Genomic DNA, 26,108 nt, shown 5'->3' with positions numbered 1-26,108 from the left:
TTTAGTTTGTTACAAGATAACAGGAATAAGAGTAAACATGAATAAAAACACAGGAAATGGGTACAAATAAATGGGGATAGTAGGATAGGGACGTTAGGCACGCTGGTGCACTAATGCATGCCCCTACTGGCCTCTTAGGAATGGGGTGAGGTCAACAGTAGACAGTTTAAGGTTAAAGTTATGGGGGTTTGAGGATGTAACAACAGAGTCAGGTAGTGCATTCCAGGCATTGACCATTCTGTTGCTGATTGTCTCTTGAACAATGCCCTAACTTTGCTGCTGTAATAATTTATTATTTTTTCATATAATCTATGCTAGTACTTCTATTACTTAAAATGCTGTACCTAATAGAGATTGATTGGGGAATAGAAAATACTGAAGAACTCTTAAAATATTCATTGAGATCATGCTAAACCTTTTTTGGACCAGCCCATTCCTAAAGTGCTTCAGCAGTTTCTGGGAGTACATTGGAAGTGACTTGAATTGTCCTAGATGTGGAGTTCTGGATGAAACAAACTTGTTCTGGGCTTGTGCAACCTTCTACCCACTTCAAACCAGTTCCAGTTTGGGTGACTCATTTCCATTTTGTTTCACTTCCAAATGATAAACTTTCTTCCATTTAATTTTTAACAAGTCAACTTTCCCTAAGCTACCATCCTCTGGCATGTTGGATCTGCAATTTCCAGAACTCTATGCTAACATTTTAGATACTGCAGTTGCAATACAATGGGATGGTTCTAAATAAGGTTGCTGAAACACATATTATTATCTTTTGTCTCCTTTAAAAGTGTTGAAAGTATATAGAATTTGATCAAAAAGGGACAGGCTTAGCTCTCAATAGACATTATGAAATGCTTCATAGAAGTAAGATAATTGTTAATCCTAAATTTGCAGTCTTGTTTAACTGGATGCTACAGGAAGATTCTCTTGCCCTATTTGTATGAGTGTTGAAGAGTCAGCCAAAGTTTTCATGTTTAAATATATGTTAGAAATCCATTGCTGGGTGGATTTCTAACATATTTCTAACCAATTCTAAGTTCAGTATGTGTCAGCAACAGGAAGATCTTTGTTCAGCAGCTAAATGCTTTCCCAGTTTTTATTTCAGCAGCATTTTTTAATACTAAGTTATATGGCTACCTGAACAAACTTTTTGAAGGTGTGCTTCCTTAGAATACATAGAGAGGGTCTAGGGTGACTAGATCTGGCTGGCTCACCCTGTCCTATTTGCCCCAGTTGTCTTGCTCTGGCTGACTCACTGTGGCTGACTTTCCACAGCCAACTCACCACACAACAATTCATTGTGAGACAATTCAACATGGGAGAATTCAAGAGAGGGGAAAGTGAATTGCAGTGGGCCTTGTCTTGCTTTAGGTTCAAGGTTCAAGCCTAAGCTAGACAAGGCCTGCTGAAATTCATCTGTCCCACTCTTGAGTTATTCTGCATTGAACTGTCCCATGGGTGATTTTAATTGCATTCAATTTATTTAGGGGTTTTTAAACATTGTGTTTTTACTTGTTTTTATCTATCAGTTCACCTCCTCCTTGTATATGTCGTATATATGTCTTGGTATATGTTTTGTTATATGTATGTCAATATATTTATTTCCTATGTTTTGTTGTACGCCGCCCCGAGTCCTTCGGGAGAGGGTGCGACTAAGAAATAAATATTTATTATTATTATTATTATGGTGAGTTACCCTGCAGCAAGTCGGCTGTGGCGAGCCAGCCAGGTGAGTTGTCCCATTCCGACCAGAGAAGAAACAATGAATAGGAAGGAATGCACAGTAGAAGTGAATGATACAGTCAGTAGTAGTAGTAGTAGTAGTAGTAGCAGCAGCAGCAGCAGCAGCAGCAGCAGCAGCAGCAGCAGCAGCAGCAGCAGCAGCAGCAGCAGCAGCAGCAGCAATAGAACTTAAGAAATTGGTCTTTGTCCTGTCTCAGATATGAGTCTCTTTGGATGGTTAGTACTGGCACTTTGTGTTTATATCTCTCTGCTTGGTTTCTGATTGTAAAATGAGAAAAAGCTCTAGGACTTGCATTTCTTAACAGTATGTTATATTCATAGAGAAAATTAATTCCTCCCAGTTCTCTACTTACCCTGCTATCTGAATTGTTGCATTTAAATCTATATATACTTTTGATTAGCATCTAATTCTTCTAATACTTACTTATTGATTCATCTTTTCAGTGCTAGCACGGAAGTCTGTAGTACAAAATATCAGTGAATCCATCAAAGAACTCCTGAAAAATGAATTTAGGAGAATGGTAGAACTAGAGGTAAGTGATAGACAGTTTGCTCTGTGAAGATCATTCTATGAGTTAAGGACATTTTCTTAGAAATAACTGATGAAGCCGATGGTAGCTTGGATATTAACTGATAACAACTGAATTCTAAGTGTGTGCATCTTCGCTTGGTGCCATATAATATGATGGGTGTCTGGCCTATTTATTTTGCTGATCCTAGAAGCTTCAGAGCAAGCTCTTGAATCTGCTTCTGTGAATATTATTTAAATAATTGATAAAATGAGTGAAGTTCTACTTTACAAAACAAACAATTGCTAGATTTTTTTTCCAGGGTAGCAATCAAAAGTGGGGTGTGGTTATAATTTGCAGAAATATATAGTTGCAACCCATAGAGCGTAGACATTACACAACTCATTTCCAGCTATCATAATACCCTCAGATTGTACTGCTGAAATTCAGGGGCAAAAACATCCATTTTCAGTGGTATGATGTTCCCATTTCCCCCCCTAAAATAATTGATTAGCTGCCTTCCAAAGTTCCATTTTCTCTAATGAACTGAAATACTTTGGCTTTGCCTGCTTTGATTACACCATTGTGTCATTTGTTATACCTCCTGCAAATCTTGGTGTCTGAAAAAATGGTTGATCCTAGTTTTGTGCAGAGGTTAAGATACCAGGCTACAAACTGGGAGTCCATGAATTCTAGCCCTTCCTTAGGCACGAAGCCAGTTGGGTGACCTTAGGCCATTCAGTTTCTTTAAGTCCTAGGAAGTAGGCAATGGCAAACCACTTCTGAAATGTTGCCAAGAAAACTGCAATCTAGACAGTTGCCAGAAGGCACTAGCTCAAAGGCACACACACGCGCACAGACATACATATTTTGGTAGCTGAAAAAAATTGATTTCTGATGTAGCACATTCACTCTTTTGTGTTTTGTTGCTTGGAGTTAAGTCTCATGGTATTGCAGAATAGTAGAAAACCACGGAGATTAGAGAGGTCTGATTTAGGAAGTTATTTTTATAGGAGCAGCAACAGATGCTTCATAAAGACATTTGCCATCTGATATTAAAAAGAAAAAAAAACCAGGAAAACAGAGAACAATCTTAAGAATGCACTCTTTGTTGTATCGGTGCTTTCTTCATAAGAATGACAACTTTATCTTATAAGATAAAAAAAGAAAGTAGATGAGAGGCATTTGAAAGTATGAAAAAATACTCTGGTTGAAAACAACAAAGAATTCTGAGATATCTGGCAATTAAAAGATACATATATTGAAATCTGATCACCAGATCTTAGCTGTATCAACAATCTTATTCCCAATATATTTTAATCTATACACCTGTACAATGCTATTCTCAGTAGAGTTATTGAATATGGATATATTTCCCCTTTTTGTATCATAATGGGTAAATCTGGATTCTACACAATACCTCTTAATTTATAATTCAAACCTCAGCTGAACATTAACATCTAAAAACCTGTTTAAACAGGTTACTGATATCTGTAATGTCTAGGATCAGAACAAAGCAAAAGGATCTTAATTTAGATGCTTCTGATCACCCAAGTAGCAGACTAGAGAATATACATTCAAATTATGTTGAATGGAATTTCTTAAACTCCTGGATTTAACCTTGAGTGAAGTTTCAGATTTCAGAAATGTTTAGAAGTGTGTTTGCACAGCTAAGGTTAGTTCATTAGACACATATATTTCTTAAATAATGTGTCAACATTACCAACTTCCAGTGTAACAAACAGTCTCTTTGAAAACACTTCTTGGAAACTTCCTCTGGCACAAACGTCTATAGTCTAAATATTAAACTGGGATTAGTTACTGTATAAGAAAAAAATGTCCCTAACACTTTAATTTATATCATTCTACTTCTGAGCAAAATTCAAACTCCTGGTTATAGGGTATTTGAAGATTTATGTTCCATTATATAACCCTATCTGCAAGTCACTGTCTCTAAAATTTGCCTTTTTTTCTTTAATGAAAGCTGGGAATTGGTATTATAGTTTGGTTGAGGGTCATTTGTGTTTCTACTTATCTGCCTTTGTGGATGCTCATTATTGTTGATGATATTGCTGGAATTCCAACTCTTTAAAGTAACCCTATCCTCTCCCCCCCTCCCCCAAGAATTAAATCCAATTCAGGAATCCAGCACTTCCCAATTATAAGTAGACATGTACCTACCATTTATGTACGATATAAAAAAGATACATACATTAATATAAGCTGCAGCAAGAATAGGCACCAATGTAAGTCTTCCATAGCACTAATTTTCTGAAAACATTAGATGCATGTCCTGCCAGTCCTATAAGATTATCTGCCCTTGAGCTTCCCTTGATCACTTACATTTGTAAACAGAATTGAACACATATTTTTGAAATCCTTGTTTTATTGTTCCTTATGCCTACCTGTGTATACCCAGTTTCCCCTTGATTTACACTGCAAGCTTCTGATGAGTAACATTTGAGCTCCAATCAATTTACAGGTCTGCTCCATTTTTTAACCAATAATACACATAACCTTCCATGCTTGGTCTGTCCTCTAGAAATCATTTATCTTAAAGCAAGAAGTCATATTTCTGTGCACTTAACTCATGTTTGCATTATGATTGAATGGCATCATAGCCTGCTTTCTCTCTTGGGCAGAGAATAGTTTCCATTTCTAATTGCAACAAGGTAAATCTCGACTGCTCTCACCTCCCTCACGAAAGAGATTTATGTCTTGCAATGGAATTTTGCCAAGATAGCTATGTTTTGAAATTACAACTGCTGTGCAGCTTAATAACCTCCACTAATGACTTGTTGTCAGATGGCTTGGAAATGCATTCCCTAGTGTGAAACTCTTGCAAACAAGTTGGCTTGCTGTTAAATTTTCTAGACTGAATTGGTTTATGTAAAGTACAATTCAATGGTAAATGTTTGTGTGGATTCCATGGTTTTGCTTTTCCATGGTCCTTTGCATTTTGTGTTATGGCTTACAAGATGTTTTCTTTTATTTGCGGTTGTGCAAGAGGATCATATTTTTTAAGGCAACACCAATTCATGCTTTAGAAGACATAAACATGTGTGGCTCCAATTTAATTCAGCCTTAACATAAGAAGCATAAAATATGCAAAGTTGTAACCTTTTATTACAACAGTGCCTGGCAGAGAAAAGAAATGCAAATCTGTTAGACTCAGCAAGTCTTTACTGTGATTAAGAAAATGTGAGGTTACATTTTTAAAAAGCCACCAGTCGCGCTATAGTTTTAGAAGTGCATTCCTATTGCATTATTTAGGAATACCTATATTCGTGTTCAATTGATAATATGTAGAAATATATTATTATTGTTGTTGTTGTTACTATAGGGATATGACAGAGCCTTATGTTAGGCTTCAAAGGGAATGGGAAGATGGAGTAATTTAAGATGGATAATTATGGAATCATAATGGTCATATAAATCTATGGTCCTGTTGTAAGATTATTAATTCACAGATATAGGACTTATTTGTGTAAGTTTAGAAGAGGTTGAGCATTCTAGATTTCATTTCAAAGAAAGAAATGCTCAACAAAATGGTTGGTAAATTAAGTCAAAACTGTTTACATATCAAACAATTAAGGCATGATCCTTCTTTTAAAATATTTATTGTAGATGTTACCAGAGTTCAATCACCTGGCTTAATGGGAAGTCATGATTATGAGAAAAGTGTGCCACAGTGTCAAAACACAAGAGTCTACAATGCGAAAGCTGCATTTAGGCATTACTGAAAACATGCACAAAGTGTACATGGGAATGCATGTTATATGAATAGCAACTTTAAATCAAACATTATTCCCTGGAGACATATGAGCCCAGAAAAAAAAATCACACTTCATTAAGTAGTTGCTATCCATCTTTGACATGAGCATTCCCCTGCATTCTAAAATTATCTTTCCCCCTTTGTATCTGAATTGCTGTATAGCAACCTTAACTATAAATCAGGAACCAAGGGTGATTAATGTAGTTGATCCATCCCTTTATGTTTAAATGCAGGAGATCACTAACCTTCTGACGACACTTGGAAAAAACAGGCTTTGAAAATTGAAAAGCCACAGCAGTTTACTGAACAGACTGGCTGGAACATTTTGGGGTGCTGATGCTAACACCCTACAAACAACAGCCTTGCCTTTGGTTTATTCCACAGCTAAATATTATGGCAGCATGTGGCTTAACACTGCCCACACCCAAATTGTTGATGTCCAACTCCGCCAGACAATGCATATCATCTCTGGCACATTGCACCCCAGTGCTGTCCACTGGTTACCAGTACTTACTTAGCAATATTATACTGCCCCATATTAGAAGACAACAAACTCTTGTCCCGATATGTTCAAAGATGCTGTCCAGGACACTGTGCAGCCCATCAAAAGATTGAAATCTTGTAGGCCACTATGGAAAACTTAACATCTACCAAGTTTAATCCTGAGAATGTCTGGAGAGATGAATGGTCCAAGGTACCTTCTTGTGACCTGACCATTAGTGATCCTTCTATCAAACCACCTGCTTTTAACCTGTCTCTCTCTGTCTGGTTGATATTGAACAAAATTTGGTGTGATACTAGAAGAGGTGCCTCTGCTCTGTATCAGTGGGGATGGAAAGATTCCCCTTGTTATGATTGTGGTGCTGATATGCAAACTATTAAACATATTGTGCAAGACTGCCCATGGCATGTGTTCTCTGGTTTTCTAGAAGACCTGCACAAATCAATGCCAGAGGCAATCACCAGGATAACTGAATTGGACATCCAGTTATGAGGCCACTGCCATACCCCTATAGAAGTTTTGTAGAAAATTATGTGGATTATGTGTTTACTTCTCTCCTGTCATGTTCTCCTCATATGCTAATAGTGGCTGAAGACATTCATTGCCACAATTAGTGCACAGAAATCTTTCTATGAAAAGATGATGCAATGCAGAAAACAGTGCTGCTTTTCGGGATTTAAAACACTCTTATTTTTAATATAGGTGTATACGCTTTCTCCCAAATTCTCTTTTCTGGTGACCTCGGGGCCTTTTGTTTACACGGCAGTTGCTGTCATCAATGTATTGGTGAACAGCAGCCTTCTTTATGGTGAGACACCTCTCATTTCATCACTGCAACCATCTCTTCCTGCTCCTGCTCTCCAGTTCCAAGTACAGACTGGTAAGCCCCATCACCTTTGTACTGTTTCTGTGCTGATAGAGAAACATGGACTTTTGACGATCCAACATTTGTTGAAGGAAAGACACTTGAAGCACAATTTAGGATTAGTACACTTCAAATCTCAGATGTGTGCATCTGTTCAAAAATAATATTATTTAGACCTCCTCCTATTGGTAGAAAATCGGTGTATAAATGAAAAATGGAGAATGAGCTCCTATATCAGGGGTGTTCAAACTTGGGAACTTTAAGACTTGTGGACTTCAACTCCCAGAATTCCCCAGCCAGCCATGGCTGGCTGGGGAATTCTGGGAGTTGAAGTCCACAAGTCTTAAAGTTCCCAAGTTTGGACACCCCTGTCCTATATATTAGTTCAGCTCTTGCAATTTTCATTCACCTGGTGATGATCTTTTTAACAACATTGGGAGGTCCCAAAGGCTTCATTAGCCCAGGATATTCTTTCTATTGTCCCTAATGGATAATACAATCCATGACTGAAAGAATCAGTGGAAGGAGATGCAGAGGTATAAGCATTAGTATAGCATTAGTATAGATATAGCAAGATGCTAGAGAGAAATGAGGATGAGTCTACAATAACTTGCATTACATTGGTTATTAGTATCCATTATCTTATGTACATGACTAGGTGACATAAATTAGATAAATAAAAATTCTGTTAATAGATTTTACTTGACGGGTGAATTATAGAATTGGAATACCAAACAAAGTATTGATATTGCTTGGATTTCCATAATATACTGAACCAATTATGATTTGATTTTGGCTAGCATAGTGTATCAACTCAGCCATTGCAGATTATAAATCATGGTGTATTATTTTAGAACGTTATGCAGATCCAACCATTTGTGGGTTTTTTCCCATTAAACCATGATGTAACCATGATGTATGAAACAGGTCATTGGGGCTAAAGACTGCTCCTACCTTTCAACCTTAGAATAGATTTCCCATTCAAGCCTTGTCATCTCTAGCCAGAATTACTAAACTTAAATCTAGTAACACAAACGTTTAATTTTCTACCTCTAGTCCTTCAATTTGTACCCCGAAGTATTGACATTGGGTTCTGTAACTTCAGCCAGCGCATTGAAAAAGGACTGAGGTTTGCCTTTGAGGAGGTGCGAAAGCATCATCAGGATATTTCCAACATCACTGTGCAGGTGAGACAAGCATCTCCTGAAATGGATCTCCTGTATGCTTCTCTTGTCTAGTCTCTCCTCTGCTTTCCCCAATGCGGACTTTTACGGTGATACTAACCGTAGAGATGTTGAGGATAATTATGCTGGCTACATGCTGAAATGTTTTCAAAAGTTCTTTCTCACGTGGTCTTTTCAGATACTAAATATAACTCTGGGTCAGCCCAAAGCAGTGTTCCGGCAAGGCCCTGTGCAAATTATATTTGCCGTTCGAGAGAAGCGTGGATTCCTGAATGGGTCTGAAGTTAGTGAACTGCTAAGAAACTTGTCTGTGGTGGAGTTTAGTTTCTACCTGGGCTTTCCAGTGCAGCACATTGCAGAACGTGAGTAAACTTGGAGTTATTTTTATTTATGTATTTATTAGCCAGATTTATGTCATAAGAAGTGCTCTGGGCAGCATACAATCATCAGTAAAAACATACAGTCATTTAAAAATTATAAAAATCAGCATTAAAAACGAAGATTAATTCAAACTAAACTACATTAAAATCCCCAAGCATAGAGAGAGTGAGTATATCCACTTCAACAGAGGAGCCATCTTCAGTTCCCTGGAACTCTTTGGTCTTGTGGCATAACCAGATCTTAAGAAACTTCCAGAACATCAACAGGGATGGAGCTGACCTATTTTTGGGGGGTAGGAGGGGATGTTCCATGAGGCTGGTGCCATGGCAGAGAATGCCCACCACCTGGAACCCAACAATTATAGTTCCTAGGCAGATGGTATTCATAGCATGCTCTCTGCCAGACTTAATGGGCCAGGTTGTTATAATTGGGGAGAGAAGGTCCCTCAGATAGCCCAGTCCCATGCCATAAAGGGCTTTAAAAGTTAAAATCATCAGCTTCAATTGGACCAAGAAGCAAACTTGACTAATGTAGCATCAATGTTGTAATATAGATAGTCCTTGACTTACAACACTAATGGAGCTGTCCATTACTGTTGGAAGTTCAAGTCTATGTTAAATGAACCGTGTCATTAATGACTTCCCGCTCCCTGTGCTCCCCGGTGCATTCATTAGCATGGGGTTACTCAGGGATAGGGGAGGCCTAGTGCAGGCACAATCCACCTGCATTGGGCCCCCCAAGGCCTCCCCCACCCTCTGAGATATCTTGTGCTCTGCTTCCTGCCCCTTGGGTTCCCCAAGCCCTATAGGCCTTCTCCCTACTCCACTCTGTCACAATCACCCACTTACCTTTCAAAACCATCCAGAGTTCCAGCTTCCTGAAACAAGTTAACAATTAGTGACCCTGGTTGTGTGTGTGTGTGTGTGTGAAAGCCAGTGGGTTAAAGTAGACCCAATGCCTGTGGGGACCCAGCCAGGTAGGATGAGGGGGAAATAGGTGGGTGGGCATGCCATAGAATCTCTTTGGTCAGTTGTAATGGTATAACCATGGGGCACTGTAAGCATTACTTGGAAATGGATGTGTATGTAATTTTTTTGGGGGGGGGTTTGTAACTTTGGTCATTAAATGGCCTGTCGTGCCTGAAGGAATGCCTGTATGTGTGTTTCTAGGAGCACACTGCCTCCTACTGCTGAAACTGCATTAGCTGAAGCTTCTGGGTTATTTATTAGTTTATTTGTTTATTTTAATATCCTGCCTTAATTTTTTTATATACATAAACAACTCAAGGTGGCAAATATATCTTATACTCCTTCTTCCTCCTGTTTTCCCCACAACAACAATCTTGTGAAGAATGATATGTTGGGTTGAGAGAGGGTAAGTGACCGAAGGTCACCCAGCTGGCTTTCATGGCTAAGATGGAACTAGAAGTCACAATCTCCCGCCTTAACTACACACCAAACTGGCTGTTTGAAGATAGTTCATGTAGAATGCATTACAATGGTCCAATGTGTAAATGATGAGCATATGAATGACTGACCAGAGCCTCTTGATCCAGGAACAGACACAACTGGGGTACATCCCAAAGCTGTGCAAAGGCCCTCCTAGCCACAAGTGCCATCTGATCCACCACCAGGTTTAGTAGAACATGCAGATTGTGGCACCAAAACTGGCACCAAGGAACAAATTGAACAAATAAAAATATTTGGGATATTATTTGCTGCATTGAACACTTTTTACTCCTGCCATCTTAAATCATGAAGTTCTAAAATTAGGTTTCTACAAGCCTATCTTAGCTATCTTGCTAATGTCATAATTTTAAAATTGCCACATTTGCCTTTGGCAAAGGTCATTATTCTTCCCTCTGCAGTTCTATTTGGAAAAGTCCACAAAAGGCCTAGTTTGCAACTCCTTGCCTTGTAGTAAGAGTGCTAAGCAAGGACACTTTTGAGTCGTGTGTTTCACTGTTGCTCATTTTAGAGGGACTGGGGGAAGCGTAGCCGATTCATCCTATTCTTCAGAGAATTCCAATATGGGAACTTTACCACATTATCTCCTTTAAGCTAATCTCTATTTTGATATCACCTTTAGAGTACTGATTTTATACCTCTTTATGTATAACATGCCTGTGAGATTATCTGGCTAGAATTTATTATCTTGGTCTTCTGCTTTATTTTAATAGTAAACTGGTTGTTAGCCATGAAAAAACATCACCAAACTGTATTTAATTACTTTTAATTGCATATAAATTAAATTAAATTTAGTTTAGGTCCTGGCCCTGTCTAATTCTTGACTCCAATTCCCAGCATGCCTTCTAAACCTAAGTGCAGTCTTCATCCAAATAAGGACAGACAGCTGGATGCACAGCTCTGCTTAGGAACTGTAATGTACATAGCGGTAATCTTCTCTTTTAGCCTTCAGCCCCAACGGTACCTTTACCATTATATCACATTGCCAGTTTTTTATTCCATTTGGGGGGGGGGGGGGAATAAAGTAGTAAGATTAATTTTAGGTCAAAAAAAGGGAATAAAGAATACATTATTTCATAATAGAATTTTACACATTGAATTAGATGCTGTTAATGTTTAATGCCACTTTATAGATACACGTACCACGGAAAATAATATGTTTAGGCAGTCACTGTGTTTGTCTAGACAGGAAGCCTAGCCATTATGTGCAACTTGTTAATTTTATACAGTACAATTTCTTCCCCTCTGTGGTATTTCCTAAAATGAAAGCATATAATAGCTCTGTGGGATTTTAATTAATTTAGTTTAATGGTCAGAACATAAAACTGGCGGTAATTATTATCTTGGTCAATTGATTTTTTCTTAGAAAGGTGGCCAAGTTATTTCACTGTTTTACTATGAATTATAAAATGCTCTCTTGATTCTGGTTTGTTGTCTCTCTGGATCTTCTTTTTATACATATTTCTTTACCCCCATCTCTCATTTTTTAAAAATTTTCCAGCTGTTTATTATCCCCAATTGAATACATCACACTTGATGAAATCTTCCTGGGTAAGAACAGGTATGTATCATATAACTGAATAATCTCTCCACGTGATATTATCAGAGTAATAGACAATATATGATTAATATTTTCATGTATTTTTAAAATGCAGATGCAAATAGCAATGGCCAAAGTCTCCTTTGCTTTCCTTGAAGTTAAAGCAAAGGTGGTCAATTAAGATTTCAATAATGGTCTCCATTATCCACCTTTCCCCTCATTCATTATTCCTCTTTTACTGACCGTTGGCCAAGGGAATAATGTTAGCCAGTTGGAGGAATAGCACTGTGGCTGTTGTATTGATAACCTTTTAGCCTGTGATACTTTATGAGTCTGGTCCAATGATGGTCTAATTATGAAACCCCTTTCATAGAGCAAAGTGACAGAGTGAAAAAATGCTCAAAATTTATGGGGAAAAATGTGCTTTAATTCCCTAGAAGAGAAAATTTATCCTGAACTGAATGATTTCTCAGTACAGATGATTCTACTTTTTTCAGGTCTGATAATGATTAAACATCCAGAAATGGAAAATATAACTGTCTGTTAGGCATAGCATATAATACTTGCTGTAGGACCACTGCCAGATATTTTAGTTTAGTTACAGATGCTCATTTGTCTCTGTAATGTGTAATTATGTGAAGTCACAGTATATATAGCGTATACGTCTGCACTTTACTTCGTACAGACAAGAGAACAGAAGATGCCAACCCTGGAGGCAAAAAGGTTTTGATCAAAAGGCCTATAATCAAAATATTGTGCAGTTGCCTTCCACATCCTAGGTCAAAAAGTGAATGGAAGAAATCCATAATAGCATAGGAGTGGGAGGAAGAAACATAACATTTAAATTCTGCGTTGGATATAAATATGATTCCAGAACCTGCAGTTGGTGATCTTCATTATTAAGAGCTTCTTTGCTATCTGTTATAAAAGAAGCTTATTTTTCCTTCACTGTTCCACTCCAAACTCCTGAATTTTCAGAAGATAAAATTTCTAGAGTAGACATTTCTTTCTGTACGTGAGTGAAGCTTTGACAGCCTGCCACTGTGAGGGGTTGATGAAATCGATCATCATAATGTCAAGATACAGGATGAGTACTGCCACATCATGACAGAGGAAGAAACTGAGTAGAATAAGCTGCTCCTTATTCTTTGAAATGCATAACTCCATATTCAAAATAACAAGAATCATTTTTGCTTCCTTTTTGGGTGAAGAACATCTCTTCGTATGTAAAAAAGTGTCTAGTATAATTCCGTATGTGGGTATAAAAATATTATTTTTTAGCACATAGCAGACCTATGTGTGTGTAAGTTTGAATTATACTACATAAACTTGTGACATGCTTTGAAAGAAAGGTGGTAGGGTATGGTATGATTAGAATGAACATTAAACAGTAATGGTTTCCTGAATTTTTATACATTTTTTAAGTTAGCAGATTTTAGGTACCTTGATTCAAAAACTGTTGTCGTATCCGCTCCTTCCGTCAGAAACTTAAAACCCACCTATTCCAGCTAGCCGGCTTGGCCTAATTCCATCTTTCCCGCCTCAGTTTTATTTCTAAATTTTTAGGATTGGTTTTAGGGTCTGTTTTTTAATGTTTTTAATTTTTATAAATTCGTACAGGGGTTGTTTAATTTGATTTTTAGCTATGTATATGATTGTTTGTATGTTTTTACATTTATTCCTGTACACCGCCCCGAGTCCCTCCGGGGAGAGGGGGCGGTCTAGAAATTTAATAAATTATTATTATTATTATTATAATACATAGTTTGGGCTAGCCTGAGGGTACAAACAGACAAAGAGATAAACACAATGAGAGTTTTAGCAGTTATGTGTTCCTGGATACCTTCCTTTGTGACCAGAGACAAGCTCGCCTGACCTACCCAAGACACAGTGAAGGCCTTTTGTTTCATTTATTGCAATAAACGGGGAGAGAAGCTTTTCAAAGCGTGGTCCTCTCCAAAGTTCCAACCCAAAATATTCCATTCTTTATACAACCTTGTCCTGGCCCCCACATCCCTCCTCATTCCCCATTGGCTAAGTTACTATGAGGTTACACTCTTCCTGACCGCCTCCTACATATTTCCTGCTACCTTCTTTAAACATACTAAATTATACATCACATTAAAAGTAGCAGATATTATATCCAAGGTGTGTCAAATAATATTAATCAGTTCATTAAGCATGCTCGGTTATTATCTGAGTTATTTTATGGATTCTTAGAACAATAGATTTTTTTCCTGTTGTTCAGTTTTAGTTTTGCCTTTCCTGTTTTCCAGTTCAATTAGCTTTCCTGTTATCCTGTTCAGTTAATTTTCCCTAGTTAGCCATTTCCTCTTGCAACTGTTTTTACAACTTGTATTCTTACATTTCCCACTCTGAAGATACGGCTAATTTTTGCCTGCATGTGCATCTTACATCCTCCCTTTATGCTACCACTTATGCTACCATTTCATGCTTACATCCACTGTAGAGTCTTTGGCCGACTTGATTTTCTACTCAGTAAATTTCCACTACACAGCAGATTCAATTTTAAATTTTTCTTTCAATATTAAATTTTGAAGACCATTTACTTAATCCTATCAGCAGTAAATACATAAGTTCTGAATAATGAATCATTCATTTACTGGGAGAGTTCCTGACATGAACAAATATGCAAGGAAGTATTAGTAGGGTTGAACTACATTTGAAAGTAGCATTTGTGTTCACTTTTTAATAACCCAGTTTTGCCCAAAAATAGTTTGATGATTTTAACAGTTTGTGGTTTAAAACAGTAACTTCGAAGGCAGACACTGCAAATGTCCCTACTAGTTTGCATAAATAGAAACAGAAAAATGAACATAAAACTCTACAAAAATGGGAGAGGCTGGTAGATTTAAACATCCGCACGTCCAACAGAAAGTCATTATTCCATGTTGTAATTCTTAGAGCATAGTTAAGGATTAGTAAGGATCAATAGATAAAATACCTAGTAGGAATGCAAATTGAATTTTAGGAAAAAGATGTGAGAAGTAAAAGTACAATTTATTATCATCTAGTGCACAGGTGTCAAACTCGATCATCTAATGTGACATCATGTGACATATCGTGAATTTTTTTGCCTTTGCCGAGCCAGAGTGGGTGTGGCCTATGCATGATGCAACCAGTCCGTGGGCTGCCAGTTTGGTATCCTTGCTCTAGTGGTTTGTATTAGAGTAAGTTTGGTACAGAAGTTAAGTTACTAGATTACAAACTGGGCAGTCCCATCTTGAAAACTAAGTCAGCTGGCTCTCCTTGAGTCAGTCACCCTGAGCCCTATGAAGTAAGCAATGGCCATCCACTTCCAAAATTCCTGCCAAGAAAACTGCAAAGACACATAAGTGCCAGAAAATATAAATATTTTTAAAATGACCAGAATCTTATGTGATGGTTACATTTCACAAAATTTCAGTTATTCCCATGTATTCACTATACAAATTGAAATTTCATGAGAATCTGTGCCTCTTATGAAAGTCAACAGGCTTTTAAATTTCAGCTGTGTTAAAAATTATTTATTAGGAGGATCTCAGTGGCCTTCTGGATGTGGTGTAGGTACAAGCACCTGGTAGCACTATTTCTCAGCCTTTAAATTATTATAATGTATTAAAGTCTACGCACAAAACTTTTTTTAGAACCAGATTCTTCATGAAGCACTGATGTAACAGCAAGCAAAGATATACTTGCTTTTTCCCAGATAATACCATCTTCTCTTTACCATTTTGGATATTATTCTAATGACAAGAAGTGTGTAGTTTACCTATGATGTCAAGGTGAACATTTCAAGTATCTTTTAAAAGCATTTTTTTCCCTATCTGAATGCTTATTTCAACATAGTTGTTCTGGGAGTTGTCAAACAGAAAGTTGAAGAGGAAGTTTTTCAGGCTGAGATGGAACGAAAGCTAGCCCACTTGTTGAATGAGGCTACGGGCCGAGGGCGGAGATGGAGAAGAGCAACTTTTGCTGGGAAGAACATTGTGCAGGTATTTGAAAGAAATTGGGGGTGACGCTTAAGTTGGGAAAGACATCATATAACAGTAATTTTTGGAGTAAATCATCATAATCGCCATCAACTCTTTTTTTAAAATCTTTCTCATGCCCCAAAGCAGTAATGGTTTTCTCTTACCTTCGCTACCGGTTTGGAACTGGGAATGTGTGTGCGCGTGTGCTTCGCTCGTGCATGGCACTTTTGCACATGCACAGAGCATCCGTGATGACATCTGGGCGGGTGGGTGGAGCCTCCTGCTACCACCGCTACCAGTTCGCCCGAATACCACCTCTGCCCCAAATGCTTTGAATTTCATTTTATTAACGTTGCTTTTCCGTTTTCTGGGGCTTAATATTAACTGTGACTTGCGTAAGCAGAATTTGAATTTGAATTAATTGGGGTGAGTAGGGTTTTGCTTCATGTTGTTCTTTTGTTAGTGTTCAGTAAATGAATTTTTATTTTCTTATTATTCTTTGGCTTTCTCTGCTGTTATTCTCAACTCCTCTCCTTCTCCAAAGATAGTAAGATGATGTCAGGATAATTTTTCTCCCTAGCACATTGTCACCTACAGTTGCATTAGAACATAGAATCATGTGAATGTTTCCATGAACAGGAAGTCGATAATCAGAAAAAACTATCACCATTAGCAAGATACTGCAGAAAAATGTAGTTTTTATTATTTTCCCCCTTAGCCATGGAAGAGGGAGAATGAGGAAAAGAGAGGGGAGGAAACAAAAGGAGAATGGAAGCGTTTCCAGTTTTTCCCCTGGGTTTCTTGATGTGTGCAAAACTGTGAGCAGATGGTTTCAGCCTTGGACCAAAACCCATCTTTCATATTTAACTTGAATGTGGATATTCAGACTTGCTATTAAGTATTCATAACTAATTTGCAAATATTTACACACTGATGAAACTTGGCAAATATTTCTGCGTTGGTGTTTTTTTTTTTAAGCCCTTCTTAATTTATTTCTTCTTCACGGTTTAAGTTTCCATTTCTGAGTCGTGATGTTAGATTTTATGTTTTGTTGACTGTAGATTTTACATTAGATTTGTTAGTAATTTTCCCTGAGCATCTTAGGCAAAATTGGTTGAAAAACAGATGAACACTCTTCCTTTTTGAATTTTAACCAATTTTGCATCTATTTTTCTGACATTATCTGGTGTTTTATGTATTACCTGTGTAATTGTCTGTCATTGGCCGGGTCTAAACACCAAGATAATAGTTTCATTTTCTGTGAATGACCCTGCTCATCTCTTCCCTCTCCTACTCCTATGACAGTGTGAAGGAGACTGGAAGCAAACATTTTCAAGCTTAAAGTAATTATGGTTCATAATTGCATCAAAACCAAGACATGTAGTCTGTTTAAACTGTAGCTTATTGACATAAACCACAACTAAAATTTACTATTTATTTTTGATTCAATAAACCAGAGGGTCCTCATTTGAATACTGAACATATTTGAGTACAAGAGACAGTAAATTGTTTAAATCAGAAAGTAGATTTTTGGTGCAACATCCTTATAGTTTTGCTAGCAGATGGAGAGGGGAGTTAGAAAATTTAAAGCAGGATGTTGCATAATACTACCACTGCCAGTATTTTACCATTACCTATATTGTTTTCCTTAGCAAGTGAGTGCCTTCCATAAAAAGCACTGAGGTATAGCCTCCCACTGTTGATATTGTATAAGTATTGTATTATATAAATATGCCTATACACATATAATCTTGAAAATAAAGATGATGAAGACTTGCTCTGAAGCATACTAGCTTTTGCTTTTAAAAAAAAGAGTATTGAAGTATTTATTACTTCTTTTAATGCTAACACAATTTAAAAGTCTTTACATAAGCTACAAAATAAAATTTCACATGGAATCAATTGGCATCAACAAAATTATGTGTGGTCACTTGGTGTCTTAAGAAATAAATTAGGGACTCCAGCTTTAAAATGGTGGTTTCATATCAGCTTGTTTGAAACAAACCATACTTAATATTAATTGAAGTTGGTCTGTTGGACAAAACAAAAAATGGGGTATAAATCAAATAAATTGTAAAGCTAAGGAGCAAAAAAAAGGGGGGGGGAGCAAGAGTGCTCAAGTGTTCTGCTCAGCCATGCTGGGCAGGAAGAAGGCAGGGTAGAAGCCCAAGATTTTATTTACATGATGCTAAACCCTGGATTCTCAAAGTGGCTTCTGGGTGCTTGTGGATATAATTTTTAGTGCCCTTTGGGCTTATTGCCTCACCTGATTTTTATATTTTAAATTTTAAAAAATGGAAACCTGGGGCCTTGCAAAATTAGACATCAGTCTTTATCTTCTTTATCTTCCAACCTAGACTGTTTTGGGATCCTAAACAAAAAATAAAAATCATGAGTGATTGTAAACCAGTGCTCTCTTTGGAAGCACATTCACCTGTCTATCAAAAAAAAATGTAAGTAATGATTGGGAGTGTGTGTAGAGGAGGTGTACATACTACATCTAGTAAAATGATAATACAGGTAGTCCTCAACTTATGACCCTAATTGAGTCCAAAATTTCTGTTGGCATTTGTTAAGTGTGCTTTGTCTCAGGACCTTTCTTGCCACGGTTAAGTGAATAATGGCAGTTGTTAAGTTACTAACGTGGTTGTTAAGTGAACCGGGCTTCCCCTTTTATTTTTGTTTGACCCCAGGAAACTGCAACCCTTATAAATATTAATTAATTTTAATCATGTAACCATGGGGATATTGCCACAGTCATAAGGGTGGGAAAACAATCAATCATAAGTCACTTTTTTTCAGTGCCATGTAACTTCAAACCAGTGGTGGGATTCAGCCATTCGCACCTATTCGGGAGAATCAGTTGTTAACTTTCTAAGCAGTTCGGAGAACCGGTTGTTGGAAGAAACCTCCTTTTGGTTTTTTTCCCCCCATTTTTATAAGGCTAATCCTGTAAGGAAGGCAGGAAGGAAACATTCTGCTGTTATTTCTAGCCTAATCTTTATTGCCCTGCTTACAGAAACTGCCTCTCTGGTTAACCCTTATTACATTGTAACAGCTAAAGCAGGGGTGTCCAAACTTGGGAACTTTAAGACTTGTGGACTTCAACTCCCAGAATTCCTCAGCCAGCCATGCTGGCTGGGGAATTCTGGGAGTTGAAGTCCACAAGTCTTAAAGTTCCCAAGTTTGGACATCCCTGAGCTAAAGCAAAGCGCCTATTGATGTGAGTGACTTTGAGTTGGCTACGCCCACATGGTCACATGACCACTGGGCCACGCCTACCCAGCTGGTCATTAGAGCAGAGAACCGGTTGTTAAATTATTTGAATCCCACCACTGCTTCAAACAGTCACTAAAAGAACTGTTGTAAGTCAAGGACAACCAGTATTCCCTGTGATTTTATAAACGGATAAACCCCTCCTTTGAATTCTTTTTTTAAAAAAAACAGCATTCACAATATATTCCAAAATTCCAAAACCCTACCACTCTAAAAAGTGTTGGTTTTTTTCTTGTGTGTGTGTGTGTGTGTGTGTGTGTGTGTGTGTGTGTGCGAACCTTTTTGCTAAAGTATGTGACATTCAAACACAGCCAATGGCTATCATTCAAATAGACAATGGCCTATCTCACCCCAAAGAATGGGGTGTCAGTGATCCAGGTCCATGACCCAAGTCACCCCAAAGTATGAAATGACAAAACATAATGAAAATGGAATCCTTCCCATTTCTAGCATGATTTTTAATTGAAATTCTCGTGCCTTTTCAGATGGTGAATTTGTCACGCTTAGAGGAAGCCGACAGCCCAATTATGCTGGTCTATTTTGTGGAACATCAAGATGGGGAAAGGCTCAGTGCTGCGAAGGCATCAGATTTGATTAATAGGGTGGATATCCAGAAGGCTGCCATCATCCTGGGTTATCGCATTCAGGGCCCAGTGGCTCAGCGTGAGTCTCCAAACAAATAGAATAATAAGTAATCCTTGCAGTATGTCCAAGAAAACAGTCTATATGCACACAGTTTCGTGGGGAACTGCTTTTCTGTGTGCCAATGTTTCAACTTCTGATGTGGAGAATTTTAACACCTCTGCTTCCCCTGCACTCTGTGGAAATGTAATATTCTCCTGACAACGCAAAGAGGTGTTACATAACAGCTCCCTACGTGGTTAATTGCTCACTATGGTAACTGTTTAGTCAATGCTTTCTGGAAACACAGCAATCTAGATTTCTTGCAGCAACTTGCACACACACCATCTTCTAGTGCTTTATAGCAGGTTGAGGATTACGTCATTAACATTAAGCATTATGTCACCGTGAACTGCATTTTGCCCTAACAGATTGGTTGGTTTGTATAAGGCTTTGTGCTGCTTTTGTTCTCTCTATTAGATTATTTGATTTGATTTCACTCTGAAATTGTGATTGCAGTCGTACAAATAAGAGAGGAGGCATATGCAACTCTGAGAAACTGAGCTATGTTCAAATTAAAAATGATTTTAAACATTAGGGATGCGTAGACCGAACCAGATTTCTAAACTTTGAAGTGTTTAGTATCATTGAAATCAGTGTTTCTCAACCTTGACAATTTTAAGATACATGGACATCAACTCCCAGGATTCCCCAGCCAACTTGCTGGTTAAGAAACACTGATTTGCAGTGTTTGGTTAGATAACTCCTTAAGGGAAACACTTACTTATTGGTTCAGGACCTGTTTTCTTTTCATCAAGGAGCCTCCTTTGAGAAAGTAACCACATATTTCCTGTTCCGTCCAAGGCTTCCCAAGAGCATGAAACAAACTCCTTGTCCTGGCAAAAGCCCCTTTTATTAATTTACAGTGAATTGTGCTCATTTACAGCCGGCAAAATCTTTCAAAGGAGGATTTACAGTCACAGACCTTATCTGGCTGGAAGAGCTGACAGGCCGATATCTGCAGAACTTGGCAAGGAGTATCAGAGAGTCACTAACCAATTAGCGAACTGATTGTCTCCTGCAAACTCAACTCCCTTTTCGCTCCTCTTTTATTTCCTCTGGGAAGGGCCATTCATTGTCTGGCCTTACTCCCAAGTCGATCCCTGCTCTTTAGTTGTTCCCTTCATGTGGCAACTCTGTGCATGCACACACTGGGAACAGGCTCCAGGTGTTTGTCTGCCTCACTGCTGTCTGACTCTGACAACAGCTGATAACTGGCATACGGTTCTGGCCTCCTCTCTGCCTCTGACACAAAGCCTTCATCAGAGCCTTCACCAGACTCCAGGACTGGCCCATGTTCCTCCTTAACCTCCCCATTGTCCGAATCTGCTGCCAGCTCTGTTGGCCGCTGGTGGGCCACAACATTTCCTGCAGTCTTGGGGGAGAAAGGGAAGGCATGGACAAAACCAATACGATTGTAAGACGCTCCCTTGCAATCTCTTCTGATCTGGGACGGTTGCTTCTGCTGGCTTCTCCAGCAAGGATCTTCCTCATTGGAAGAAAGGCATGTGCCAAGCAAGCTGTTCTCTATATCTGCTGCTCTTCTGGCAAGGAAAAGCTAATAACATCAAGGGTGGGAGTTAGGAGAGAACATTATTAGGGCTCTTACTTCATTAAGCAGCATTTCCTAATATCACTCCACTAGCTGCCTGAGTTGGCTTCGATTTCCCCCTGAACTGAATCTAAGTTCCCATGCCTGCTTTAGGGGAAGATTTACTTTACTTTTATTATTTTAGGTTGATACCATCCTTTCTTTCAGAAGTTCATGGTAGGAGATATGGTTTCTCTTTCCCTGTAATTTGATTGTTACAGTAGCTCTGCAATGATTGTCAGATTGATTGACAGTAACTCCTCCATAGTCATGACTAACTTCACAGCAGAAATTAATCTTACCTCCCTAAACAGGCTTTCCCTCAATGATGCCCTTCAGAAACTATAGTTACCATGTCACACAGCAAGAACAGCATATAAAGGAAATCTGACTGTAGGCCCTTTAGCATCTTGTCTAGTTTGGCCAATGAGTATTGTTGACATTGAGATTCCAATAAATATGGTAAACTCGGTGGTGTGCATCACATTTTTTTATGCGTAAATTTATTCCATCTTTCTCAGTAAGTCTGCATGAAAACTCATAAAAATGTTTGTACATAACATCTCACGATATATACATGCTGAGCAAGTACATTTCCTAATATATGCGTTTTTGGGAGATAATTTTTCTCAATGGATCAAAAAAAGGGGGGAAACTTAGTTCAGATAGCTTAGACTTTACAAAGACCCTCAAGACTGTTTTCACCCTGCAGCCACTGCAGTTACTTTGACTGATTCCCAGACACGGAATATTTCTGTTATTAGCATGATGTGAGAATATAGATGAAGTGAGATTGCAGTGGATAGCCACAAACTCTGAATAGCTTCTGACCTTCCTTTTGACCTCAGGATATTTATCTCACTGGCAGTTCTCTCATACCTCAGGAGAACATCAGTTGGAAAAGGTTGGCAGAGTGATTACAGAGACTAAAGTACTAAATATTCATGTCTGATAAATATAGTTTAGATGTTAATGTTTTAACACTATGATTAAACACTTCTAGAATTTGATACATAAGTGCTAACCTTTTCCCAATCCCCTTGATAGCTGTAGATCAAGTCAAAGAACCTTCTCCGGAATCACAGAATAATCTATGGATTATTGTTGGCGTTGCGGTCCCTGTAGCTGTGGTGCTATTGATAATCATAATTTTATACTGGAAGCTTTGCCGCACAGACAAACTTGAGTTTCAACCAGATACCATGAGCAACATACAGCAGCGTCAGAAGGTAAAAATGTGGGAATGTTCTAGAATGCCTAGGTGTTTTGTGAATTGATAACAACTATTAAGAGTACTCTTATAATATGGCTGCCATTATCTGTTCATAAATGGAAGGACATAAAATGCTTATTTTGCAGAATGCAAGCTAAACATTTGTGAGCCCAGATCTAGAATTTGCAAGGCTGTTGTGTAATAGATAATACCTTCTAAAATTATCTCAAGAAAATTCTTTGTGAATAAGGAAACCTATTGCATCTTAACAAAATTAGTTGTCATTAATTAACATTTATTATAATATAGAGAGAATATTCATACTTCTTGTGAAGTCTGCATATTATTTAACAGAATAAATTGACTGTATTACATTTAATATTAATATTTGTAAGAAATTAGAAAAGAGAGAACACCTTCTAACTATGTCACAAAACTTTGGCAACTGCTGAAAAACGATAGAACCAATGTCTGCCTTTTTATTGATTGAGTCTATTTTGAGAAGGAAATTGTGTTCCAAATATCCCCATTATTATGTAATGTTTTATTATTTCTTCTTTTTATGTTTTGTATTGTGAACTAAAATTGAGATGCTCAATCATTGTATTGTAAATCCTAAAGTGGGTAAAATACAGGTAAATCAAAGGCAATGTTTTTTCTCCAATATATGGATGATCTTGGTCTCACTCATAAGTGACACGGCCTCTCCCATTTTGTGTAAGGCAGGGGTGTCCAAACTTGGCAACTTTAAGACTTGTGGACTTCAACTCCCAGAATTCTGGGAGTTGAAGTCCACAAGTCTTAAAGTTGCCAGGTTTGGACACCCCTGGTGTAAGGCCTTGCTCACTGTTCCCCTCCATCTTCCCCAAAAGGTTAAATCTAGATGCAAAGGTTGCCTGGTGCTGATCTAGTTCATATTTTCAGACCAACCTTCACCTGCATGACAAAAGCATTATTATTACCTCTAATGATATGGACTCTGCAGCCTTTCAGAATTGCCTTCTTTTTATACAGATCATGTCTTATAATGAGGAAGCTAGATCTGGGAGCTGTTCCATTTTGCACAATTTGATAGGTCTGGGAATATCACTGCCCTCCTGTTTATAGGAATTGGTTTGTTGAGAAGTGTTTTTCTCCATTTCATATTTTCACTACATTTCATTAATCATGGGAAAAATGAGTGAAGTTGAAAGTGATTGTGATTTTGTTGGAAAGCTGGGTAGCTTTTCTTTTCATTATTGTAACAGAAGAGAAGAAGGAAAATCAACAATAGCTTTCACCTTCTATGACTTTTACACCATTGGCTTGTGTTGTCTCTGCTTTACGGTAGTTGTGCTAAAATAGAAATCAGTCTAAGAATAAGGCTTAAATGGTACCTTTACTTTACTTAAATTGCTATTTTATATTTATTAAAGTTAAATACTATCCAAACTGCTTTGAGAAGTGCCCATAAGCCATTGGTAACATACCATCCATCTCTGAAAGCAATCGCAATAGCACTTAGACTTATATACTGCTTCATAGTGCTTTACAGCCCTCTCTAAGCAGTTTACAGTGTCAGCATATTGCCCCCCCTCCCAATCTGGGTCCTAATTTTATTGACCTCATAAGGATAGAAGGTTGAGTCAACCTTGAGCTGGTGAGAATCAAACTCCTGGAGTGATCAGTGAATTAGCCCTGCAGTGTTGTATTCTAGCCATCGTACCACCACGGCTCTAGAGTACTTTGAATGCATTATGCATTTAATTGCATTTCATGAGCTTGTGAAAAGTCATCCCACTTATGGTACCCATCAGTATAGCATAAATCAATGGCAGGAGGATTTCAGTCCTCTCAAGATTGGAAATGTGTATTTAGCTGAAGCATGTCAAAATTGATATAGGGATTTTAAACTGAATCTTGTGGGGGTTGGAGATTAGAACTCTTGAAGTAAGACACTCAGATAAAGTGGTTCCTATTAGAGAACGAAGTGGAATGATAAAGAACTTTACACATGATGTTTTATACCTTTTAAAGTATTCCCAAAATTGAACTGCTCTTTGGGCAGGCCATTGTCCTTTAATAACCAGTTGTCTAATTTTTAAAAGAGATGCCTGGCATACAATTTGTTAATTATTCTTGAAACAATCTGCTTGAATGATAATTGGCCAGATACATTTGACTTTCTTTTTTTAAATAAATGGGCACAGTGATTGATAGAATTCAATCCTGACGAAGTGGAAGAGAATAATCTATGTGTATAAATAAATACTAGTCAATACTGGTATTAACCAGTCTGAATATGTGTTTAGTAGTTAGCTGGAATCAGCTCTCCCCAGTGCTTTATCCTTTTCAGTTGTTGGATAAATTTGGAAATCTCAGAGATGACGTTGACATCCAATCTGGAATATATTCTAGATTTAGCTCAAGAGATGTTGAAATGAGAAAGGCATCGCTGTAGGATTTAGCAGTGGGCACAGTCTTCTGGGTTGAAGAATATTCTCCTCCAAAAAAAACCTTTCAAGATGTTTTGAGACCATCAGTCAAAAGAGAAATCTCGAATCTTGAAAGTGAATAATCTCAGAATATATCAACCTTTTTATTTTATTCTTATTTTTATGTTAAAGCAACAGGGAGTATTTCACATACTCTGTACCTAAGAAGTATATATAAACTCTGCTTTGCAAAAAGAAGTAGAAACAGTCTTGAACTGCTTTCAGGACACAGTCGGAAGGAATAAGTTAAAAATAGTTCAAGGTGGGGAAAATGAGTCAGAATTATTTGGAATCTATTTGGAGGGAGGAAAAGGCAGCAACATAAAACATGGGACTGAGTTCCTGAGATGGAAGTAATGCAATAGTCCTTATTGCTTCAGTGATTTCATCACAGACCAATCTCTCTGAGCCTTTTTAGTTGAATAGTTGCATAAAAGGCACATAAAATGTTAATAATCCACTCTGCTGTGAGTCATCAAAGCTCCCCACTGAGCTTTGACTGGATGTGATCTCTATCGTCATACTGAATAAGAATTTTGTTTCCTTGGAAAATTAGAACAATTCAGTGGCAACATCTGTAAATAACCAGTTTTACTTTGTCCATGTTTAGCTTGTAAATTGAATTTATTAAATTGAGGAGTCAACATAGTCAATGACTGTTAAAGTCTGGTTGTACGTTTACACAGCCATGCTTACGTAAAATCCTAACTTTAAATGTTCTTTTTTAATTTATGAACTTTCATTGGAAATCAGTTGTCAGGCATACCAACCTGTCTATACCCACCTTCGAGTTGGTTAGGACTGTGGCCTTCTTCCTCTAACGGTTTTTATTTTATTTTATCAATTGATTAGTCTCATAATTTGGGCCAATAAATTAAGTACCGTATTTTTCAGAGTATAAGACGCACCTTTTTTCCTCAAAAAAGAGGCTGAA

The 26,108-nt window shown here is 37.7% G+C and overlaps 1 protein-coding gene across 7 annotated transcripts in view; it reads left to right on the top strand.

The window, feature by feature from the left end:
- Positions 1–26,108, top strand: part of KIAA1549 — a 128,830-nt gene that overhangs the window by 66,020 nt on the left and 36,702 nt on the right. For all 7 annotated transcript variants that reach the window (XR_014175707.1, XR_014175708.1, XM_081957062.1 and 4 more), the window contains exons 3-10: positions 2,188–2,276; positions 7,232–7,409; positions 8,451–8,581; positions 8,757–8,940; positions 11,927–11,986; positions 15,815–15,960; positions 19,701–19,878; positions 22,535–22,716. Coding sequence is in view for 5 of the 7 variants with exons in the window: in XM_081957062.1 (XP_081813188.1) it covers positions 2,188–2,276; positions 7,232–7,409; positions 8,451–8,581; positions 8,757–8,940; positions 11,927–11,986; positions 15,815–15,960; positions 19,701–19,878; positions 22,535–22,716 (1,148 nt within the window). In the remaining 2 variants the exon portion in view is untranslated. The remainder of the gene's footprint in view (positions 1–2,187; positions 2,277–7,231; positions 7,410–8,450; positions 8,582–8,756; positions 8,941–11,926; positions 11,987–15,814; positions 15,961–19,700; positions 19,879–22,534; positions 22,717–26,108) is intronic.

The sequence above is a fragment of the Natrix helvetica genome, assembly GCF_964273705.1.
Source record: "Natrix helvetica genome assembly, chromosome: 6".
NCBI lineage: Eukaryota > Metazoa > Chordata > Lepidosauria > Squamata > Natricidae > Natrix > Natrix helvetica.
This window is presented reverse-complemented; position numbering and strand designations above follow the sequence as displayed.